General features: G+C 46.2%; 1 protein-coding gene across 6 annotated transcripts in view; it reads left to right on the forward strand.

Annotated features, from left to right (window-relative positions):
• Ptk2 (protein tyrosine kinase 2) overlaps positions 1 to 22,682 on the forward strand; it is a 228,658-nt gene that overhangs the window by 169,218 nt on the left and 36,758 nt on the right. For all 6 annotated transcript variants that reach the window (XM_071602094.1, XM_071602095.1, XM_071602090.1 and 3 more), the window contains 6 exons: positions 2,643 to 2,727; positions 5,208 to 5,308; positions 6,807 to 6,922; positions 7,786 to 7,886; positions 10,552 to 10,641; positions 12,959 to 13,163. In XM_071602094.1, coding sequence (XP_071458195.1) covers positions 2,643 to 2,727; positions 5,208 to 5,308; positions 6,807 to 6,922; positions 7,786 to 7,886; positions 10,552 to 10,641; positions 12,959 to 13,163 — 698 coding nt within the window. The remainder of the gene's footprint in view (positions 1 to 2,642; positions 2,728 to 5,207; positions 5,309 to 6,806; positions 6,923 to 7,785; positions 7,887 to 10,551; positions 10,642 to 12,958; positions 13,164 to 22,682) is intronic.

The following is a 22,682-nucleotide window of genomic DNA, read 5'->3' on the forward strand; positions in this document are numbered from 1 at the left end:
TTTCCACCTCCAAAGGAAACAGGGAGTAGGTGGGCTCAGTGTTGAATCTGGGCCAAGAGGGAGGTGGAACTGGGTGCTACTCTGAGGCCAACCTGTACTTGAGTTCCTCACACAGATAAGTTTGTTTATATAGAGGTAAGCTGGGACCAAATCCCAGTGCCCTGGCACTGACAGGGCAAGAGGTCTCTCACAAGCTACAACCCCAGCCCAGTAGCTTGCTCTTGAGAGGAAGCTAGAATAAGACCTTGGAATGAGTGACAGCGCCATGTTGGCTGGGGACTGACTCAAAATGGGTATTGTGTTACCAAGCTGTTGCCACCACCTCCTGCATATCACAACTACAAATTATCTAATTTTCCCCTTTCACTGTTTGGGGGGGGGGCGGCGGGGGGAAGTGTTTGGTTGTGGTTTTTTGTTTGTTTGTTTTGGGAACTGGATTTGAATCCCTAGGGAATTTTTACTACTGAACTACATCCTGCCCAGCACTTTTTATCTTTTATTTTTGAATCAGGGTCTCACTAAATTGTTCAGGCCTTACCCTCCGGTGGCACTGGGATTACAGGCATGCACCACAAAAACTCTGCTTACCCTAATTCACTGTCAATGAAGGGCCCAAAGAACCTACCTCTGCTGGCAGCATGACCATGGACAGCCTCCATGCCTCCAGGCTCCATTGACTCACCTACAGGATCCCTGTCCTGGGTGCCATCTGTCACTTGCTTTAAGAGTTAGATAACATCCATCAACCCCAAAGAACCTTCTTATATAAAGCCAGGACATGCAAGAGCCATGGAAAAGCTAGACGGGGAGAAGAGAGGTGCAGGGAGTAAGGAGGACTCTGGACAGCATCGCCCCGACCCCCACCCCACCCCACCCCGGGTGTCTCTGGCTGATGCAGCTGCATTTCCCCAGTAGGCTCTGGAGGATTCCCAGAAAGGATGGAGACGTGATTCAGCATTGCCAAACCTTCACAAATACCCCAGCTCCTCTTTGGTCCCCTCCCCTATTCCCTTCCTCCCCTTTTCTGCTTCTTTAACAGAATGTGAGGCACTTTGCTAAAGTACCTGTGTGAAGTGAGGTAAACAGGTGTTCTGGCAAAGGAGCCTCAAGCCCAGCGTGAGATGAGCACACTCAGATGCTGTCCAGACTCTTGATTTGTTGCAAGTGGCAGGTCATTTCTGGTATCATGTTTCTTGCATTTCTTAAGTTCTATCTTTTAATCTTGAAGAAAAGACAAACTTTTTGGCTCCTAGGAAAACACATTTTCTTGTTTTTTTCCTACCCTGTGGTCACACCTTCCTGTTTCCTTTGCTATTTTCTCTTCTACCTAACTTCTCATTTTTTGTTTGTTTGTTTGTTTTTGTTTTGTTTTGTTTTTGTTACCAGGAATTGAGCCCAGAGTGCTTAACAATGAACCACATTCCCAGCCCATTTTATGTTTTATTTAGAGACAGGACCTTGCTAAGTTGCTGAGGCTGGCCTTAAACTCGAATTCCTCCTGCCTCAGCCTTCCTAATCTCTGGGGTTACAGGCATGCACCACTGGCCTGGCACTTGTTCAGTTTGTAGAGCTTGGACCCGTGTCCCCATGATGACTATAGTCCCATGAACTGAGCTACTTCCAGATGCCTGTCTCCAGCCAGGCTTCCACCTGAACTCCATTGCACCTGGGTGCCTTGGTATCTTACTGACGTCTCAAGCTCATCACAGCCAAAGCTGAATTTTTGGTCTTCCCCTTCCATCTTGCTTATTTCTCTGGCCAAAAACAAGAGCTTCCCTCTGTGTTACTGCATCCACCCAGAGCCAGCTTTGTCCTGCCTTCAGAGCCCTTCCAGAGGTTCAGCCCTCTATGTTCCTCCATTGCGGCCACATTTACCCAAGCCACTATCATCTGTCCCCCAACCCTTTGACTTACTGTGACCTCCACGTATGGGATTCCTGTGCCTAAGTTTGCTTCCCAGCAGCCATTCCTCAGCAGCTCAGCCAGAGTGCTCCTTCCTCTGCCCACACCCTGCCCTGGCTCCCCGTCTCACTCAGTGAAAACCACTGCTCCCTGTTGGCCTGGGAGGCCCCCTCTAATCGGGTCTCCACTCAGGCCCAGCTCCAGTCTCACGCCCAGGTGGGTCTCTTGAGTTTGCTATGTGCACCCAGCCTCTGCCAGGTGTAACTTCCTGCCCTTCGAGGCTGGCACCTTGCTTCCTTCTGGTCTTCACTCTCCTCCCATCTGCCCCAGGAGCCTCCTCCTGCATAGCCACCACAACACCTCCATGTCCTCACTCCCCTTTGGCAAATGACGTGCTGTTTCCGGTCAGTTCTTCCCTGGGAGGTAAGCTGGATAAGAGCAGGGATCACTGCCTCTGCTGTCCACAGGCACCTCTTGCCTAGAACAGCACCTGCTGCTGGAGACACTCCAAACACGTTGAAGAGTGAATCGTCTTCAGCGGCTCATGTGTGTCCATTTAGCTCAGAGGATTCTGCACAGCATTTTTGTTTTAAGTATTTCTCTCATTCTTTAAGATCCTGTGATGCCAATTCTGTGTGGTCCAGATCCACATAGTTGCAAAACAACAACTTTTCATGAATTTACCTGTTGATAGAGAACTTTCCTACATGTTATGTGATTCTGTGATCTCCCTAACACAGGAGAATCCAGCTTTGGCTGTCGCAATTAAAACATGTAAAAACTGTACTTCGGACAGCGTGAGAGAGAAATTCCTCCAAGAAGCCTGTAAGTGTCTAGAAATTTCTGTGTAACTTCATTTGACTTTCTATCTGTGAACTCCAAGAAGTAAGGAAAAATATGTTGTAACTTTTATGAGATAACTATGTTTACTATTTTGCTTTACAAATTAATATCTGGATTTGAAGAGGTACATATCTGCAGATTTTCCCCAGTAAACATGGTGTTTTACATGTCAGGGTAGAAGATACACTTTCCCTTTGTGCCTTGGTACAGGACACTCCTGTGCCCTCAGCTCTTTTTGGTTAATATTTTAGTAATTACATCAGAGGAGACACAAAAGTCTTTAATTATATGTGAAGATCGCACCAAAAGCGATAGTTACTAACAGTAAATTGAAAATAAGTGTAAATACATTTTGTACTTAAATGTTCATTTAAAGATGACAGAGTATTCACACAGTGACCTCAATCTGACAAGAGTAAATTTAATGATACACTTGGAATTTTGTACTGGGCATTTGTATGTTAAACAAAACCAAAGCTGCCAGGTCTTATTCTTGAAATATGTGGAAAATTTGGTAGTTGAAGGTGGGGGTATCCACCAGGGATTGAGTCATATTGTGTGAAGGTGAGGCAACTTGGCAAGAAACTCTGGGTGTGTCAACAGGACCTGCTGTATCCATGGGCAGCTGGGACCCAACTCCAGGCATGCCTGCCTCTGGGCCTTGTGGCTCCACACTTATGCCAATCGGATGATGGCTTGAGAACGTCCTGAGAGATGCTTGCCAGCTGGTCTGGAGTGCAGCCTCCGGGTTTTGCAGGGACTGTTCCTTGAACATGGTTGTATCATTTCCCTAACCAGAGACAGGAAAAAAGGAACAGAAAGCACTGGAGTCAATAGGGAACCAACCAGATGTCACAGCTGGTTCAAGAGAATTCCCAAAACCCTGTGTCTATAGAGAGTAAGAACCTCTGAGGTGATTTTTTTTAAATACATGCAGATTTAATTTTACTTCCCCCACAGAACTGAGTTGCATTTTTATGGACAAGAATTTTGTACATTCTTACCAGTTCCTACAACTTAGGAATTGTAAAATACATGAAGGAACTGCATAAAATACTCACTAGTATATGGGGGCCCATTCCTGACAACATTCAGACACCAGTTGTTTCATAACATGTTGGTAATATTAAAGGAAAATTACTGCTGTGATTATCATAATGTCTTTACTTAGCCTCAAAATATCTTGGACTTTATTTATTTATTTATTTATTATTTTAATAGTCTGTGAAATCCAAGTGTTTTAATTGCCACTGGACTAGGTCACCTTGAAGTTACTTTGAGTTGTTTTGCAATCGTGTAGTTCTGTGCAGATCATCTGTCTTGCTAATCCTAGCACACAGTGCAAGTGACTTTTAGAAATTATGAACGAGCACTTGCCCACGAGTTGGTTTACCTTTGTGTGTGTGTGTAGGCTCTGGTGGTCATCTTGGCCCAGGCAGGTGGACAGACCTTAGGGGCTGCAGTAGAGCAGCACAGCACCAGAACTAGAGCAGGTTAGTTGACCCGAAGGCCCTCACAGCTGTCTGTCCAGGACATGCCTGCCTTAGAGCCATGAGAGCAGCTAGTCACATGCAAGGGTCAGACCACAATGCTGGATGCAGCAACCCCTGTGTACCAACTAGAAATCCCTGTGACAGCCCCACAGGCATGGCTTCAGGCCTTGCAAGAAGCATGCCCAGTCAGCAAGGTCTCCACACAGACAGTGGCTTCCCAGTCCTCGTTGCTCTCCTCCCAGTGTACCAGTCAGGTTGTTTTTACCAGGAGCATGTTGCCCAACTAAGTGAAGTGCACGTTCCCACTTTATCAGATGTCCAGAGAAAAACCTGGGAAGCCTATGTCAGCTTTGTCCTAGAGGAAAAGAATGTGTTTTCTTGGCCATTTATCCATTTCTGTTCTCCCATGGCACAAATTTGCCACAGTGAGTAGCTTATGCCACAGATACGCAAGCACAGATGCTGAGAGCCATAGCCGAGTAGGAATGAAGCATGGCATTTTTGGTTGAAAGGTGACGCCAGCAAGCCATTGAGATGACAATGGTTATGTTAAGATGTGTATTCAATTGGATATTAGACCCCTGCTGTCTGCCTCAGCCTGCTACTTTGGAGCTCTCCTGGGGACTCCTGGAGAGTTCCCATTGGTTGGGGAAGTGCGGTAGGAGGGATTTCCGGAGGAGGGATTTCCGGTTGGTGTGGGGTCCTGGGAGAAGGCTGCGTGCGTGCGTGGCGTTCGTGGGAGTTTTGGAAATAAAGTTTGTTCCTGCTTGAGTGGCTCGTGATTTTGTGCCCAGCCAGACTGCGGCACACAGAAGCACATGCCAGTGCACGCCCACTCAGAAGCAGGAGCACCCTGTGACATTGAGCTCTGAGTTCCCACACCGTTAGTATTTGCCTTCAGTGGGCTAGTCTTCAAGAAAAATTAAAGTTTTCAAAAGAATAACTGTAGACAACAACTTTTTTCCTTAGTAACAATGCGTCAGTTTGACCATCCTCACATTGTGAAGTTGATTGGCGTCATCACAGAGAACCCCGTGTGGATAATCATGGAGCTGTGCACACTGGGAGAGGTATGGTGAGCTCTGTGCCTGCCTGGGCTGGCTGCTCAGTAGTCTGCTGCTTCACAGTCAGCCAGCAATTTGGGCATGACATCCTTTGCTTCTGAAAAGGGGAGTCGAGAGATTACATCCTAGATTTTCAGGAGAGTTCTCATACAGGATCACGTGTGGTTTCCGTCCAGAGAATGTTAGTGTGGGTATCTTCATCACTGAGCCAGGCACAATGGCACACGCCATACTCCCAGCTGCTCAGGACGCTGAGGTGGGCCAATCTCTTGAGTCCAAGAGTTCCAGGTCAGCCTGGGCAATGTAGGGAGATTCTGTCTCAAGAAAAAAAGAAACTTTGCAACTAAATTCCCAGATAATCCTGGCAGCTGTTGCATCCAGATATTTTATCAGAACTGGTAACAACACACAACGAAAGGGTTCTGTTTCTCTCTGTTGCTATTGCCTGAAGAACTAGCCCAATGATTTGAAGATGGAAGAAACATTGTTAATAGAGCTTGGGTAAATTAATGCTGAATTTAGGTAAATCCAAAGTGTCAAGAGAATTCACTTTGAGTTGAGAATTCACAAAGTGTTGAGAATTCACTTTGCAGTGTCTTTTAGACCAGCTGCCATTAGTCACAGTTTCTTTGAAAAATGTGAGTAACAAAAGTGTCAGCAGCCCTCTTTGACGTTCTCCAGGTTACTGAAACCTTAGTCAGAGCACCTGGAAACTTGCTGGAAACACAAGCTCTCAAGCCCCACCCCAGCTGCTGAGTCTGGCCAGGCTGGAGCACTGTTTCTATCAGCTCAGCCCATCTTCTTCCTCTGCCTGTGCTTCCAAGACAAATGGAGTGTTTGTGTAGATTCTCCCCCCTGTTTTTTTTCTGCTTTGGCTTTTGGAGAGTTTGTTCATTTTTCTGACTTAAGAGCCTCTTGCTAAATATTTGTCTTTTATTTGCCAATTTTCTAGAGTATTAATAAAGCCGTGTGCCTTTCTTTCCCATGTTAGTATGTAGCTGAATTACTCTGTCAGTCTAGTCTTGAGACCAGTGAGCCCCTGGGATGAGCACCCAACACCTGACCACTGCACCCTTACCATCCCGTCCTCCCCACTGCATGGCACACCCGCCTGGGCCACACTGAGTTTTGCAGTGGCGGTGAATAAGCTGTGTTTGTATGTTAGGTTCATTTGAACAGTAGCTAGATCTTTGGGGTCCCTGTTGTTATTAGCAGTTCTTTATTTTGTGATTCTATTATTGTTTTGAAGCTTGTCTTCTATAATTTTTTTGGAATTCATATATAGGCATAAAGATTCTAATTTTACAATAGGATTGAAATAATGATTAACTACAATTTCTGAGTTAAAATGTTTCATTCGTTACTTTTTTTGTATAAGGGGAAAAGTGAAGCCATTTCATAGTATTCATATGTGTTTGGAACGTTGGTGCAATGCTGTTGAGTGTAGGTTTTATGCTGCTGAGTTTTATTCTCTCTCTTTTTTACCTTGTTGTTGTTCCCAAAGCTGAGGTCATTTTTGCAAGTAAGGAAATACAGCTTGGATCTGGCATCTCTGATCTTATATGCCTATCAGCTCAGTACCGCACTGGCGTATCTGGAGAGCAAAAGATTTGTACACAGGTGAGACACAATCCTGAAGCTACCAAGTGCCTTGAGTGGGTGGAACTGCAGGCCAAGTATGGGGAGGAGCCATGCTCCATGTGCCCCAGAACCTTTCATACCTCTCAGATCCGTTGCATAGCCTGTTGGGTTGTGTCCTACAGAGGGAAGTGGCTGGCTTGGCAACACATGGTGAAAGGCTTTTCTTGGATGCTTTCAGGACATTTATTCCTTCCACACATATAGTCAAGAATGTGTACTTGACACGAAGCAGGGGATATGTGGAAAGAGTCCCCGAAATAATTAACTCCATTAATTATTATTATTATCCAGATGTCAGCGTTACCCATGACATCTGTTGCCCTTCTCTGGAATTTCTGTTTATAATCTGTGGCTCCAGTTTGATTACCAGTGAAAGTCCTTAAGAACTATCTGCCAAGGGTCACACCAGTTACTGTGTTGTTGTCCAGCTTTGAAACAAGCTGTATCCACAAAAGCACTCAAAAGTCTTGTGCTCAGAAGATGACTTTTACTTGATTTAACAAGATCTCTTTAGTACTGGTGAAGTTACCCCCGTTTGAGCATGTCTGTCAGTTATTGCAGATAATGATAGAATTTTATGAAAAGTTAATAAGCATTTTCATCATTTGAGAATGTTTTTCCATTATTTAAGATAGGTATCAGCATATTCATGAGTAAATATCTACCAAAAGGAATACATGTGAAGTAAAATCATCATCTTTAGCTTATAACAAATCTATTTGCATTATCTATAAGCTGTCTTTCACAGTGTACCTATGAAAATATGTTCATATAGTATAGATGAGTTTATAGGTTTGTTTGCATTGTGTTAAAATTTATTGTCCCAAATTCTTCCTTGTCAGGGACATTGCTGCTCGAAATGTCCTGGTATCCTCAAATGATTGTGTAAAATTAGGAGACTTCGGATTATCTCGGTACATGGAAGACAGTACTTATTACAAAGGTAAGAAACTAAAGCAATAACTAAAAATAAGCTGCAAATCTTTAATGTATTTATATTTCTTTAAAAAGGTATTTTCCAGGGGCTGGGGTTGTGGCTCAGTGGTAGAGCGCTTGCCTAGCATGTGTGAGGCACTAGGTTCGGTTCTCAGCACCACATATAAATAAATAAAATAAAGATCCATTGACAATTACACAATATTTTTAAAATAAATAAATAAGAAGGTATTTTCCAGTGTGCTTTCCTTGGGCTTCAGATGGATTTGGTGGAGGAAGGAAGGATGGCCCTGTCCATAAACAGTGCTAGAGGAGAAGGATGTCCAGAGTGATCCAAAATGGATCATGGGCTTATAAAACATAAAACCATAGAACCTTTAGAAGAAAAATATAAATCTAGAGAATCCTTTAACTTGATACCAAAAGGAAGAAAAATTGATAAATTGGACCACATTAGAATTTGTAATTTTTATTCTGCCGAAGACTGTTAAGAGAATGAAAAGTCAAAGTACAGGGTAGGAGAACGTATTTACCAAACACACAGGAGGAACTTCCTTAGCAGGAAGATAGATGAAGAAGGTACTTGGGAGATGAACAAAAGAAAGGAAGACCTTCGCTGAAGAGAACATAAGGTGGCAAATGAACCTTGACCTTGTTCAGTATCTTTAACCATCAGGAAAATGCAGATTAAGACCAGAGGGAGAGAACACTGCACATCGTCAGAATCATTACAACAAATACTGCCCATACCTGGTGGTAGCGATTCAGAGAAGCTCAGCCACTAATAAGGTCCTCAGGGGGATGTAGAACATTAGAGCCACGCAGGAGCGTGTGCAGGCCTTCAGTGAATAAAACTGTGACCATCATTCAGCACTGTGGTTGGACTCCTGGGCACTGATCCCAGAGAAGTGAAGACTTAGCACATGCACTTGTGTTACTGCATTTTTATTTGATTGGCCCAAAATTTCAATCCAGTTGGCTCAGTGGTAGAGTGCTTGGCTAGCATGCGAGGCCCGGGTTCTTCGGCAACAGACAGATAGCTTCCTGACAACTCTCTTCCACACCCTTTCTGTGTTCTGTGCCTGTGACTACTAACCTATGATCTTTTGATATTTGAGAAAAAAGTTTGTTTTTGTTATTTAGTCATTTAACTTTTAAAAAAAATCAGTTTTTTAAATTTTGAACTATATCTCATATTTAGCTCAAATATTAACTAGTCCAAGTCCTAGAATTCCAATAAAGAGCTAAATTCTAAATTAATACAAATACCAAAATTTCACATCCTTTAACAGCATTTAAAATGGGCAGTTGGGGAGCTGGGGTTGTGGCTCAGTGGTAGAGAACTTGCCTGGCACATGTGAGGCACTGGGTTCAATCCTCAGCACCACATGAAAAATAAATTGATTAATTAAACAAAGGTATTGTGTCCATCTACAATTTCAAAACTACTTTAAAAAATAAAAATGAGCAGTTGGTAATTCATGCAGATATCATCTCAGAATGATCAATGAGTGTAGATATTTTTGGATAATGGAAAAAGAACCCCTAAGTATTAAGACTTCTCCAAACTACTCCTTTTTCTCAGGGTTCTAAGGATCCAAAGGCCCCTGCGTAGGCCCTTGGTGTCTGTGCCTGTTCCTGGTCACCATCCACCCTCCCACTCCTCCCAACCCTGGTCTGTCTCTGCTCACTCCATGCCATATTTGAGGTACCTGTTCCCACCTTGTAGCCTGTCTCCTTTGGCTCCTCTGGAAGCCCAGCAGCTGAAGGATGGTACTGGATGGTGTACCTTGCCTGCAGGAGGGAAGCTTCCTGGCCTCTCCCAGGGTTGATCTGGGCTGTCCCAGAGCCTTTAGCTCCAGGCCCCTCACTCTTCACATGCAAATGGAGGATAGAGGCCATATTTGTGTATTTACTTATTTGCTACAATTTGTAACCCATAAGACTTGTACGCAAGGTGCTTTTGTAGTCATTCAAAGACATGCATGGAGCAGCAAACATTTCAAGTCTCCCCAGTAGGCACATTGGCATTCTCCCTCCTATCTATCCAGAAGTCTGGGTCCATAGGGCGCTCTGCAGAACCGAGCCACCTATTAGTGGGGCAGCCTCCAGAAGGTCTCCTGACGAGTAGTCTTAGGGCTTCAGGTTGTGATCTTTGTGAGACATCACATATGTGTGGAGTACTGGCCCCATATGCATGGCCACGAGAGTGAAGTGTGCGGTAAGCACTAGCAGGACCCACCCGTCTTACACGTGTGGGTGTGTCCTGGTGAGCATCGAAGCCCTGCCACTCACTCTCCTCCCTGCCCCTGCCTCACCACAGTGGGAGGGACCCCAGGGTCTATGTTCCTACCCTAGTCTAACTACTCAGGACATCGAGGAAGCAGAACATTGCTCTCTAAAGAGTCAGGTGGGATATTTGAAGTTTTATTTTTTTTATTACTTTTTTTTAATATTTATTTTTTTAGGTGTAGATGGACACAACACAAGGCCTTTATTTTTATGTGGTACTGAGGATCGAATCCAGATCCCGCCCATGCTAGGCAAGCAGTCTACCTCTGAGCCACAATCCTAGCCCCATGAAGCTTTATATTTGATAGTGAAAATCTCAGCTCTGCTAGGTTCTCAAGCAGATTGCAGGGAAAATTTATTTTCTAAAATTAATCTTCTAGCTTCCAAAGGAAAATTGCCTATTAAATGGATGGCTCCAGAGTCAATCAATTTTCGACGTTTTACCTCAGCTAGTGACGTGTGGATGTTTGGTGAGTATTTCTCGGAGTTTTGTATATTTTTAATAATTGTGCCTCATGTGCTTGGCAAAACAGGCCTTGCACTGTCTCTCCCGAGCGTGGGTTGCCTGGCTTTCTGAGCCTGAGCATCTCCCTGGCCACACAGGTCGTGGGGCTGTGGTTGAGGAGCATGTGCCGCTCACAGCTCTTGGGCACACCTTGTGGCGCTCTGCCTTCTGTGGCACGTCCCATTGCTATTCTGTGCTCCTCCTGCTGCTGTCTCTTCTGCCTGGGGAGCAGCCTTGTCTGTCTTCTCTCCCCTCAGCCATCTCATGATTCTCTGTGACAGACTCAACACTCAGGTGTCCTGGGCCCTTCGGTGGCCCTGCTTTCCGAGGTCTACGCTGTCCTTGATGTCCTTCCTCTGGGGCCTGCTGGCCTCAGCTGCTGCTTCCATGTCTGGCCCACCCCTCCCGTCCTCTTCAGTGGTCGTCCTTCTCTCTGGAGTGTCGCAGTGCCTGCCAGCGCTGGTGTAAATGTGGGCTTATCCACCTGCACTGTGTGGCTGGACAGCTCATCCTGACTGTGGCGTGACTTGCCCCTCCTCCCATGGGTGGCACTGCCTCCCGACTGTCCTGCGTCATTCCGCTTCCTGGCATCCCTTGTCTGTCACCCTCACGTGCTGACCTGATGGCAGTCCTGTGTGTGAGAGTCCCATGAGATCAGAGCAGCTCAGAGTGCGGGCTGAGGTCATGCAGCTCTCCTGGCTCCATGCTATGGCTTTTCCGCAACCGTTTGGTGCCCTGATCGGTATTTAGGAGCCCACAGGTAGACAAAGGAAGAGCACCTGTGTAACCTAGACTGCAGGATCCCCCTAGGAAGGTCATGCCCCAGATCCTCCAGCACCTGTGGTCACATCTTGCCCTTTCCAGGGCGGGGTCCATGGTGTCACCTGGGGCATCTTTGTGCTGTTTGGGGCTGGCCTGCTCACAGGCGTCATGTTTGTTCACATTGTTGTCTTTGTGTCCAGGTGAGTTTGAAAGGGCTCTTCTGGTAGGAATAAAGTAATAACCCCAAGTGGGAAAAAGGGTTGCATCATAATCACTCTGGCAGTATTTCTCCCTTTTTGTCACATAATTAATGGCATCTCATATTTGATTTAATAAAATAGTATTTAGAGAAAGGTAAGGGCATTATGAGAATTAAGGATGATATGTGATTTTCAAAGAAAGGATGTAAGTTCTCGAGAAATAGTGACTCTTAATTTTGTTACTGATAATGGGATTATAATTTCTACTAAAAGAGTGCACCAAGACATTATTTTTTTTGTTAGAGATTCTGAAATTATCAATAGTTGCCGATGTGTGGCTCAGTTTGAGAATCTAGCTCACGCCAGCATGGGAGTTTCCTTCTTTGCATCCCAAGTCCTCTGCATGGGGCATTATTCCTACCGTGTGCATTCCAAGGTAGAGTCAGACCTGAGACAGCAGCCTCGTCCTGGGGACAGGAGGGTCTCCTAGAACTGCTTCAGGAACAAGCTGAAAGGAGGTGGTCTGACAGCAAATAGGGCTGATGCCAGGGAAGGTGTGCTGTGGCCTGCCAAGGCACCGGCCTCCTAGGCGGCCAGAGTGCAGGTGGCCATCGTGTGGTGCTGCAGAAGGTGCCTTTGGTCACGTGTCAGTGCATCCTCAGTGTTGAGCTGTCCTGTTTGTTGATTTGAAAGGTGGGTCTATAGGATCACTGAGCCGATAACAGAAAGTCTGGCCTCCTGGGGCAGAGTGCAGTCATTGCTAAGGTGCGGCCTGGTCTGGGTGAGATGGCTATAGCCATGGGAGTCCTCAACCAGGCCAAGGGAAGGGAGTGGTGGGCTGGAGGGTCGCCCAGACAGCAAAGCCATTGTGCGCCTTAGAGGGAAAGCTGAGTTCTCTGAAAGCTGCAGACTTGTGCTTGAGGAGTTTCTTTTCAGGCCTCAAGGCAGCAGCTGCAGTTATAATGAGGCTGGGCTGAAGTTGGGTGGGGATGTGCAGGTAGCCTCTCGTCTGGAGCCATGGAGTGTGCCTGAGCTGGTGGGTCACTTTCAAGTGCCGCATTTTCAGAGAAATAGACCTCTGAGGAAAACAAGGGGATTTTATGGCTTTTTCTTTGTAATAATTCAGCACTCCATTACTCACACCCCGTCAAGTGGTTATCACTGATCTCACTATATGTTGGAGGTAATGAATGCTGCTCTGCTTGATGTGTTGCCTGGATCTCACAGCTGGCCCCACGGTGCCCGCTACAAAGCCACTCCCAGACATGGGGTTGCCCTTCCTGCCGAGCTCACTGCGCTGTTTTCGTTCCCACTTCACAGGTGTATGTATGTGGGAGATTCTGATGCATGGTGTGAAGCCTTTTCAAGGAGTGAAGAACAATGATGTGATCGGTCGAATTGAAAATGGGGAAAGATTACCAATGCCTCCAAATTGTCCTCCTACCCTCTACAGCCTTATGACGAAATGCTGGGCCTATGACCCCAGCAGGCGGCCCAGGTTTACTGAACTTAAAGCGCAGCTCAGGTAGGAGTGGGGCGGAGAGGGCTTGGGCGGGGGCAGACCTTGCTGCTTCTCCTCCTTTGCAGTCATAGCATTCTAAGGTCATTTTATCAGGACATCTGAGGCTGGGCTGTTTCTTCTGCAAATTCAGTTAGTTTTAAATTTAATTGGCATTTCTTTGTACCTTGCTAGAGCCTTTAATGAAAAATATCTTCAAATCTTAATGAAGTTCCAGCTGTGGTCAGATCTCTCCCCGAGCTCCTGACTTGGCCTGGCTTAGGTGGCCCATGGTCGCTGCGGCCCTGCTGTCACTGCAGCCTCCTCCACTCGGCCCCTTTGCCTCCCTGTACTAGTGCAGGGAGCTCACTGCCTGCTCCCGCACCTTGCCAACAGCAGACTCCTACTCAGAATCCAGGGTGCTTCCCTATGCAGCCCTGTCCCCCAGAGAGGTAGCCTCTCTTCTGCCACCACTGCTGGTTCAGGTGCCTTTTTGTGGTTCCCACTTTGTGCCAGGCACTGTTAGGCCCAAGGCCTCCAGTAGCTTCCAGACCCCTGGCAGTCACACAGGGACTAGGTGTGTACTGAGTCCCTCAGAGAAGCATCTGCATGGTCTACCTGCCATCTGCCCTGGGGAGGTCCTTGTTTTCATGTCTGTGTCCTCAGCTTTAGTCAGAGCTACTGATAAGCATCACCATATCTCACTCATTTCTTCAGCCGATACAGACTGTAGGACCAGGCACTATGAATGAATGTTTGTTGAACTGAATCAAATTAGAATCTGCATTGGGGCCAAATATTTTGATAGGGACAGAATTTTTTTTTTTTTAATTCCAAATATCGGGGTTCATGGCACCCTGCAACTTCATCTGGCCCTTGCTTTTTGGTGGTGCCCAAGCACTCCTGAAGCTTCATCAACCTTCAGACGGCTCAGCCACTGGAAGAAGGATCCTTGCAGGAGAGTGCTTTGGGAGGGTCAGCCCTGTTGGAAGGAGTATGATGCTTCTTTCTGTCCTCAGGTGTTTGCTGGATGCGTGTGTTCTGAGCAAGGTTCTGTGGGTTTGTGGTGACCAGACAGTCCTTGCTCAATAGAGCCTCATCCTGAGGGAAGAGCGCAGTCAGGCCAGCCTCACTTGCTGTCTCCACCTTTCGCCCATGGGGCCACCAGCGCCCTCATCTCTTCAGTCCTCTTCAAGTAGACACTCTTCAATCTTAATCAGTTCTCATACTCATTATGTCCTCCGTGCTACTGTAGCTGGGTTTTGAATATGCTTTATTTCATGTTTCGCTTAGATTTTTTTGTTCCTCCTTGATCTTTCCCCAGAACTTCACAGAGCCTGTCCTTGAAATTTCCCCTTCTAGTATGGGTTCCATCACCCCACCTGCCTGGTGTCTCCCTACTGACTGACATGCTGACCACATCCTTCCCAGGGGCGTTGGTCAGGTCTCTGTTCTCAACTGCCCTTGTGCCCTCAGTACTCCTGAAGATTCCATGTGCCCTTGATCTGGCCATTCGTGGACTGGGCCTCTCCACTTTTTAGCTTTGGCCTTGCCCTTTTCTCATAAGTTCCAACCTACATTTTAAATTGCCAGCTGGTCATTGTGTTACCCAAGAAGGAAATCTGTTGCCTTACCCTCTGAGCCAGCTCTTCTGCACTCCTCTCCTGTCTGGTTGGCACAGCTGGCTTGGTTTTCCTAAAACAACACCATGGAAAGGGACCTCCCCTGATCAGAATGACCCCTAGTGGGTCACTGGCACCCACCTCCCATGTCCAGATAGAGGCCTGCAGGCCACACTCAAGCCAACTTCCAGGATGGCCAGACGGCATCCCCCTATCTTCCAAATAGCCTGGCAGATGCCCCCTCCTGGCCTGGTGTACCCCCCTGCACCCCCCCCCCCCCACCGACGCCCCGCCTGCCTGGCCCTCCCTGTCTCTCAGCTACTGTCTCACGCTGGCTCTTCCGGGCCTCTCAGCCATGCAGCCTGCACCCTGGGTCTCCGGATCCCTGTGTCCCTGTACTTGTTGTGCTACCACAGAGGGCTGCATCCCAGTTCAGCTCTGTTCCACAAGGGCTGCCGAGCCTGGCACTGGTCACTGGGCCAGATGACCGGAGCACTTTTCCTGCCCTCGAGGAGCTCACAGTCTAGTATGTCTCCTCCCTACTAGACTGAGGCTCCTTGAGGACAGGGATCGTCACACTCGCCTCGGTTTGCCTGCACCTCCCGCCAGGAGCACTGGCTGGCCTGTGCACACTGAGCACAGGTGACTGAGCCTTCATGTGTCCCAGGGCGCTCTGCTTTCAGCAGAGATGGAGTTGAACTTGGCATTTTGAATATTTGTAATATGGCTACCAAATAGCTGATGAAATTAAACTTTTTTATATAATTGCTTGCTGGGGCATTTACATAATTACATAGCTGCTATTGTGGAGTTTTTATCACAGTCAGAGTTTTCACAAAGAAACAGCAGTTGCCTGGTGGTCCTCACCCACCGGCCAGGCAAGTGTGTTTCCCGCCCTGTGCGCTCACTGCACGGTGGCCTCCACTCGTCCTGACTGGACTGTGTGTGTGTGTGTTCTGACTTCGTGAGTTGAAGAAAGGAACTTCCAGGACCAAGCTTGTTAGGTGGCGTCTCAGGAAAACCACTCGGTGAGACTTTACTGAGTCAGTCAGTCTCTGTGTCCCTAGGAACCTGTCCTCGTGACCTCTTTCCATGTCCGTAGGAGTGAATTCATGGAGGAGAAGGAGAGCAACCTGCAGGTGGCTCGTTGTCAAGTGTAAAAAAGCCCCACAACAGGAGTATTTTACGTGAACCGCAGTAAGAATTCTCATCATATGTATTCTAGCATTTTTGTGTTTTGTGGTTGACAGATTGTTAAAGGTGTACTAGAGCTTTTCTGATGGAGAATCATTTGGTCCCCACTTGAGTTCCGTTGATTCTTGGTCAGATTCCGCATTCAGGAGACCACAAGAAAGAACTTCGGGAGCTTCTATTCAAAACCAAGACTTCTGAGCAGCGCGCTCCCTGACAAAGGCATCTGTGCCTCTGTAAAAAGGAGCAACATGTTTCATCTCAGTTTAGGGAAAGTTTTAAGTTCATGTTAAATTTCTTAAATCCTCTTTAGATTAATATGAATGAACAAAATTATTAATTTAATTAACAAATTAATTGTGCCATAACTTTTATCTCTTCCTTACCTTCTTACTGCAGCATAAAAACACCAATGCTGAGGGGATTGCTGAGTGAACAGCTCAGTGGACTCTCTCAGGTCACACACACTGTAACCAGTGGGAACCAAGAAGGCCACAGCCTAGAAATGCACCCAGATTGCCCTCCCTAGTCGCTGTCCACCCTCCCAGGGTAGCCTTCAGGTTGAAGGTCTCAGCTGTCACCCTTCTTCTTTGTGATTTATTTTACTCAGCATTTAGCTGGTGAGGTTGTCCCTGTCACTCAGGTAGCTGTACTTCATTGTCATGGCTGTGTGGCCCCATTTGTGCCCACACCAGAGTTGATTTCTCCATTCCACAGTGGTGGATATTTGGATGCTTACTAGTTTGGGGCTCGAGAATATTGTTCCAGCCAAGCAGGAGCCACACCTGTAGTCCCAGGGATTCATGAGGCAGGAGGATCACAAGTTAGAGGCCAGCCTGGGTGACTTATCAAGAACCTGTCTCAAAATAAATTAAAAAGAACTGGAGATGTAGCTAGGAAGAGCACCCCTGGGTTCGTCCCCAGTACTGGAAAAAAAGAATACTGTTCCAAGAGTGCAGCAGCAAGATCTTGTGAGCATACATGTGGGTGGGCATCGAGGTCGGGCATGTATCCATGCACCTGAGGCTGTGTGTGCCTTCTGTTTCTAAGTGGACAGACGTGTACCCAGGAGAGAGCATGTCTTCCACTTGCTCCAACAGTAGTTGTTTTCAGTTTTGTTCTATGCTTTTAAACCTTTGGAAATTATTACTTATTTCTAAGCAAGCCATTTTCACATAGAAAGAGAAGGTTAAAGGATACACGTGACATGTCAAGGTATTCACCTGAAGGTCTGTGTTATAAGGACACTCGGCTTGCAAGCATAGCCTTGGAAGACAGTCACATTTTGAGCCAGTCTCCCTCACTGAGCTCTTTAGGAAGCACTCACTGAGTTGATAGCAAGTCTCCTCTGCATTACTGGTCACTGCATTAGAAAGGAGCCGTCACTGAGCCCTTTGTGTGTCCAGGCACTGCACCTTGAGCTTTCACCGCAGCCCCTGGGGAGGTAGGCGGCACCCTCACCTTCACTTTGCAGATGAGGAGGTTGAGACCATGTGGCAAGGCGCTGAACCTGGGGCATAGAACTGTGACCCAGCAGATGTACCCAGTCCACAGCTCAAGCTGTCCGCCCACAGCCTCAGATGTCTAGAATTCCCTGAAAACATTGCCCTAGTTGGTGCTGTGGCACATACCTGTAATCCCACTGACTTGGGAGGCCGAGTTAGGAGATCACAAGTTCAAAGCCAGCCTAGTGAGACCTTGTCTCAGAATAAGACATAAAATGGCTGGGCATGTGGCTCAGTGATGAAGTGCCCCTGGGTTAAATTCCTAGTATCAATAATTTTTTTTTTTTTTAAAGAGAAAACATTGCCATATGATTTAGACTGATCAGCAACTTAATAAATGAGTGAAAAAAGAAACACAAGAAAGAGAAATCCAGAATTCCTATAGCTGGGCTTTCTACATTGTTTGAGTATCAAAAGGTGCTATTTCTGTACAAAGAATTGAAATGCATTCTGCTGTTATGTATAACTAAGTAGAACAAATTTTTAAAAGTTGTTTGTGTGTGTGTGTTTTAATAAATAAATAAATAAGGTACAACAGCAGTACCAAGGCCTCTACCCCAGGTCTTTATGGGTGACAGTTCCCAGTGTGCCTTTTGTCTCACTGCCTGTCTTGCTGGCTCATCCTTAGTGTGCTCCCACAGGGAGCAGCTGGGGAATCAGGCCTCTCTGTGGGGATCACCCTGAGTCTGCTGTAAACTCAGGCAGTGTGTGGACTCCGCTCCGGCTTCAGGCTGCTGAGAGCTTTCTTTTGGGGGTTTGGGTTTTGGGGTTTTGATATATGTGCGTGCATGTATAATTTTAGTCTTAGGTTTTTGGTAATTGTTTTAACTTTGTATTATTTTTGGTGCTTAATTTCGTTATACAGCACTGTGACAGATGGTTTGGTCAGGACTAAAGTTTAGTTCAGTAGCTACAGGCACAAATTTTTTTTTTTCATATTGTGTGTCAGTAGCATACTCAACTGAATTACAAGGCATCTCAGGAACAAAAATCTGCATTTACCACACCTCAGCCTGTGTGCTCTGGTGGCCAGGTGTGTACCACATTCACACACGCTATTAACCCTGCAAAATAAGACTGCAGTTTTTGTCTTGAGCACGTTTTAAAGAGTCCTCTGCATTTATCCCCATGCAGTGCTCCCTTCTGCACGAAGAGCTCACGCTTTGGCTTTTCACCAACCTGAGGAGTCTCTTCAGCGCTTCTCGTGCAGATCTGGTGGTGGTGAATTCCATTAGTCCTGCTTTACCCATAAGTGAATTGAACTTGATTTTTGTTGCCTGAGTGGGGTTTGTTGTGTGTTTGTTTCTCCTTTCAGTCCTGTGAAGGTGTCCTGCCTTCTACTCTACCTCTTCCCTTCTCGGAAGGAGCCTCTAGTGCACCAGTGCTGGTGTTCTGTATGTGGTGTGTGGCTTTAGTCATCTCCAGTCGGTGGTGTTCCATGGTTCACACAGCTTGTGCGGGTGTTGTTTTCTCTCTATTTTCATGCTTGGGATTTTCTGAACCTCTGAAAGCTGTGTACTTGCATCTTTTGCCAAATATGGAGGAACTTTGACCATTACTTCTTCTGATGTATTTTTTTAAATTTTAAATTTTTTTTTTTTTAGTTGAACATAGACACCATACCTTTGTTTTACTTATTTACTTATTTTATGAGGATCGAACCCAGTGCCTCACATGTGCAAGGCAAGCGCTCTGCCTCAGCCTCCAAGTGCTGGGATCACAGGTGTGCAACCCAGGCCCAGGTGCTCCTCCTCCCCTCCACCCCCTCCTCTATCCCTTTTCTCTTTCAGACTAGATAATTTTTTACTGATTTGTCGCCAAGTTCTCTAACTCTTCTTTATCATCCCATCCATGGAAATTTTATCTCAGATATATTTTTTAGTTACAGAATTTTTATTCTATATTTTCTTTCCCTGCCAATATTTCCTTTCATTTCATTTATTATGAACAAACTTATCTTTTGTCCTTCAATATAGTAGCTTCTTTGAAAGCTACTGCCTACCAATTCAATGTCTGAGTCCTCTTTAGAGTCAAATCTTTTTTCTTCTTGACAGCAGATGACATTTTCATATTGACTTGTATATCAGAGAATTTTCAATCATGTCCTGGGTATTGTGACTTGTAAGTTGCAAAAACCCTTGATTTAAGCATTCCTCTCATGAGCATTCAGATTGTTCTAACAGGCAGCTAACTTGGCTGATCTTGGGTTGCAGATCCTACCTGAGCTAGGCAGCCAGTCACATCTCTGCCCACTCTTTTCTTTAGCCTGGCTGGGCTGCTTGGAGTCTGCCCTGTGTGTCGGCTGGAGGCTGGGACAGAACTCGTGCTTCAGGACCAAGGCACTCCCTCTCTGGCCTCTTCTTTTTTGGATTTCCCCTTTGTTTCCGTCAGCCATGGTTGCTCCAGATTGGTTCTCTGCTCATCAAGCCAGTAGTACTAGGGTCTGCCTGCTGGCTAAGGACTCTTAAAAAGTCGGAACCCGGGCTGGGGTGCAGCTTGGTCAGAGTGCTGGCCCACTTGTGAGGTTCTGCCTGGTGGCACTCCTCCTCTGACCAGTGCCCTCCAGGATCCTGCAGCTATTGGCTGCTCTCCTGAGCCATCATGGAGTTGTTTCTTATATTCATCGTTTATAGTTCCAATCCACAAGAAGAGCTATCAAACATGCCAGAAATAGAAAGAGCTCACCATTGTGTAGTAAGATTTTAGAAGAAACTGCTTTTTAAAACATAATTTCAAGATGGCCGACTCACCAGACATACAGCAGTGCTCACGTCCTGCATGCTGAAATATGTCTTAGGTGAAGAGAGAAGTGTGATCTCAGTGTTGATGAGGGTGATGTCCAGGGGAGGCGCAGCTGGGACACACGGTGGCAGTTAGTCCCTAGCTCAGCCCACCCAGCTGAGCCTCCCCACCCTGCTCAATTCTGCAGGCTTGTTTTCTGCACAGATGCCAGGAAGCTCTCGGAAAGGTCAGCTCCGTTCCTTTGTGATGAGGCAAAGTTGAGTAATTACAAGAGATCATGTTTCAAAACTGGCATTCCCATGAACTTGCCAGAGCAAGCCATTCCCTCCCACTTTTTTTCCTTCAAATTTATTGCACTATAAACCCAGACTGATTTTTATGTCCAAAGTAAATTTTGTGATATCATTGCTTTGTTTAGGTGGTCAAAGTCCAGTCTTTTTTAAAAGTGAAAGTTCTTCCCTCCATATTAAATAAAGCAGAGAACATTTCTTATTTAAAGAAATATAGTTTTGTAGTTTCAAAGAGGAGAGTTCACATCATGGTCAATCTTGAGACACAGGCTACAGAAAGGAAATAGATAAACATTCCTTTCTTTTCTTGTGGCTGTAAGGCGGCTCCAAGCACTGAACCATCTAGCATTTCCTTCAGAGTTTCTCCAGGTCTTCTCCAATGCATGGTCCTTCATCTGCCAGCCTTCTCACTGTGGGCCTGGCAGGGAGAGCTCTGTAGCTGCATGGCCCACCAGGGGTGCAGTCCCTTTCCTCTGAAAGTGCTTGGACAACCCAAATATCAGCCACTCTGCATTGATGGGCCTTTTCTGTTCCTGAAATCTGTCCTTGCTGGAGATTTGTTTGTGTATCATGGCTGAGTACTGGGAATGGGGGACTCAATAGACCACGTTCTTGTTCACCATCAAAATACCTTACAAGTGAATTCACATTGGATGCTCTGGAAGGGTGTGAGTAAGACCCTCCCATGCCTGCTCAGGGAGCCTGAGACCCAGTTTCACAAGGGGTAATGCAACCAGATGAAAATCAGCCACTCTCCCACGTTTTTATGTCCTTTAAGTGTGAATTGGCTACTTGAGCAATTCTTTCTTTTAAAATGAAGGAGCTGAAAACAAATTTCAAGTTCTACTTTGCCCTCTTCAGGACTCTCTTCCTAGATGGGCCCTGTGAATAAATGCACATAGTTATCAAGTGCGCTCGTGTTTGAAGCAACAAGTCTCAGCTCTTACTGTTCTATCTCTTTGCAAGCATAAGACTTTGAAACCTCCATTCTAGGAAAAACCACGAGGGCTCTCTGCCAGTTCATATTCAGCAGCTGAAAGCTTCCAAGTGGAATGAATAGCTACTAAAAATATTGAGAGTTTGGGAAAATATGCTTCAGCTTGATCTCCATGACCCTGTGCACATTCTAGTGTTGCCCTTGGTTCCTCAGCAGATGCAAAGGCAGGAGAGCAGCTCAGCATTGTCTTCTGGTGCCTTCCTCCTCCATCTAGGGACTAGCCTTTTGTGAGTGATTTATATTCCTGTCTACTCTGAGCAACAGATTATGGTTACTCAGGAGTGTTTGATATGCTATTTCTGGAGATTGCAGGAATTCCCTTCCTAGTTGTTTTGTGTCTCTGAAGCACAGACTGGTGTGCTTAGCTAAAGAAATTTGGGGTCTGGGGCTGTGGCTCAGTGGTAGAGTGCTTGCCTAGCCCATGGGAGGCACTGGATCTGATCCTCAGCACCACATAAATCTAAATAAGTAAGATAAAAGGTATTGTGTCCATCTACAACTAAAAATATATTTAAAAAGAAAAGAAATTTTGGAATATCTGGTGTGCACATGCTGTGCAACTGAGAAGAGGAATGGAAACCCATCTGACAGGCGCAGGAAGCCTAAGCTTATAGCCTAAACCGGGCACTGAGGCAGCAGTGGTTAAGGGCTCAAGGGAAGATTCATAGGTGAACTCAGCAGGCTAGAGAAAAGGGGAAGTGACTTTCAGTGGGTGGGGAGGTTGGCCAGGTGGGACCTCAGGAAATCTCCTTATGCAAGGGATTTCACAATTCTGGATGCAATCTTTGGGACACGGCTTTTTAAGTCTTAAAATGTTAGGATTCAGGTTCTGCTATTTGCTTTAAGGGTCAGGTGATGAAGAGCAGGGCACCTGAAAACTGCTAAAGGGATGTGCTTCTCCCTAGAGCCAGTTGGGACTGTGCTGTGGTCTCAGACTGACTCTGACCCCTAGGAACCATCTCAAAGAAAGCAGCCTGTGTGCAGGCCTCTCCTGATTCACCATTGGCCAGTGCTAGAGGTTTGCAGTGTGGTCCTCCACACTGGACAACAGACCCGCTCTGCTCCTGGGCGTCACTTGGCCACTCCTGGCAATTCTTCATGCATGTTGTGATTTAGGGCTGTGCCAGTTCTGAACATGTACGGACAGCCTGAAGGGAGTTGGAAGCTTGGGGAAGATTTTGTGGAGGACATTTGAGACA

This window comes from Marmota flaviventris, chromosome 15, assembly GCF_047511675.1.
Source record: "Marmota flaviventris isolate mMarFla1 chromosome 15, mMarFla1.hap1, whole genome shotgun sequence".
In the NCBI taxonomy this organism is placed as follows: Eukaryota; Metazoa; Chordata; class Mammalia; order Rodentia; family Sciuridae; genus Marmota; species Marmota flaviventris.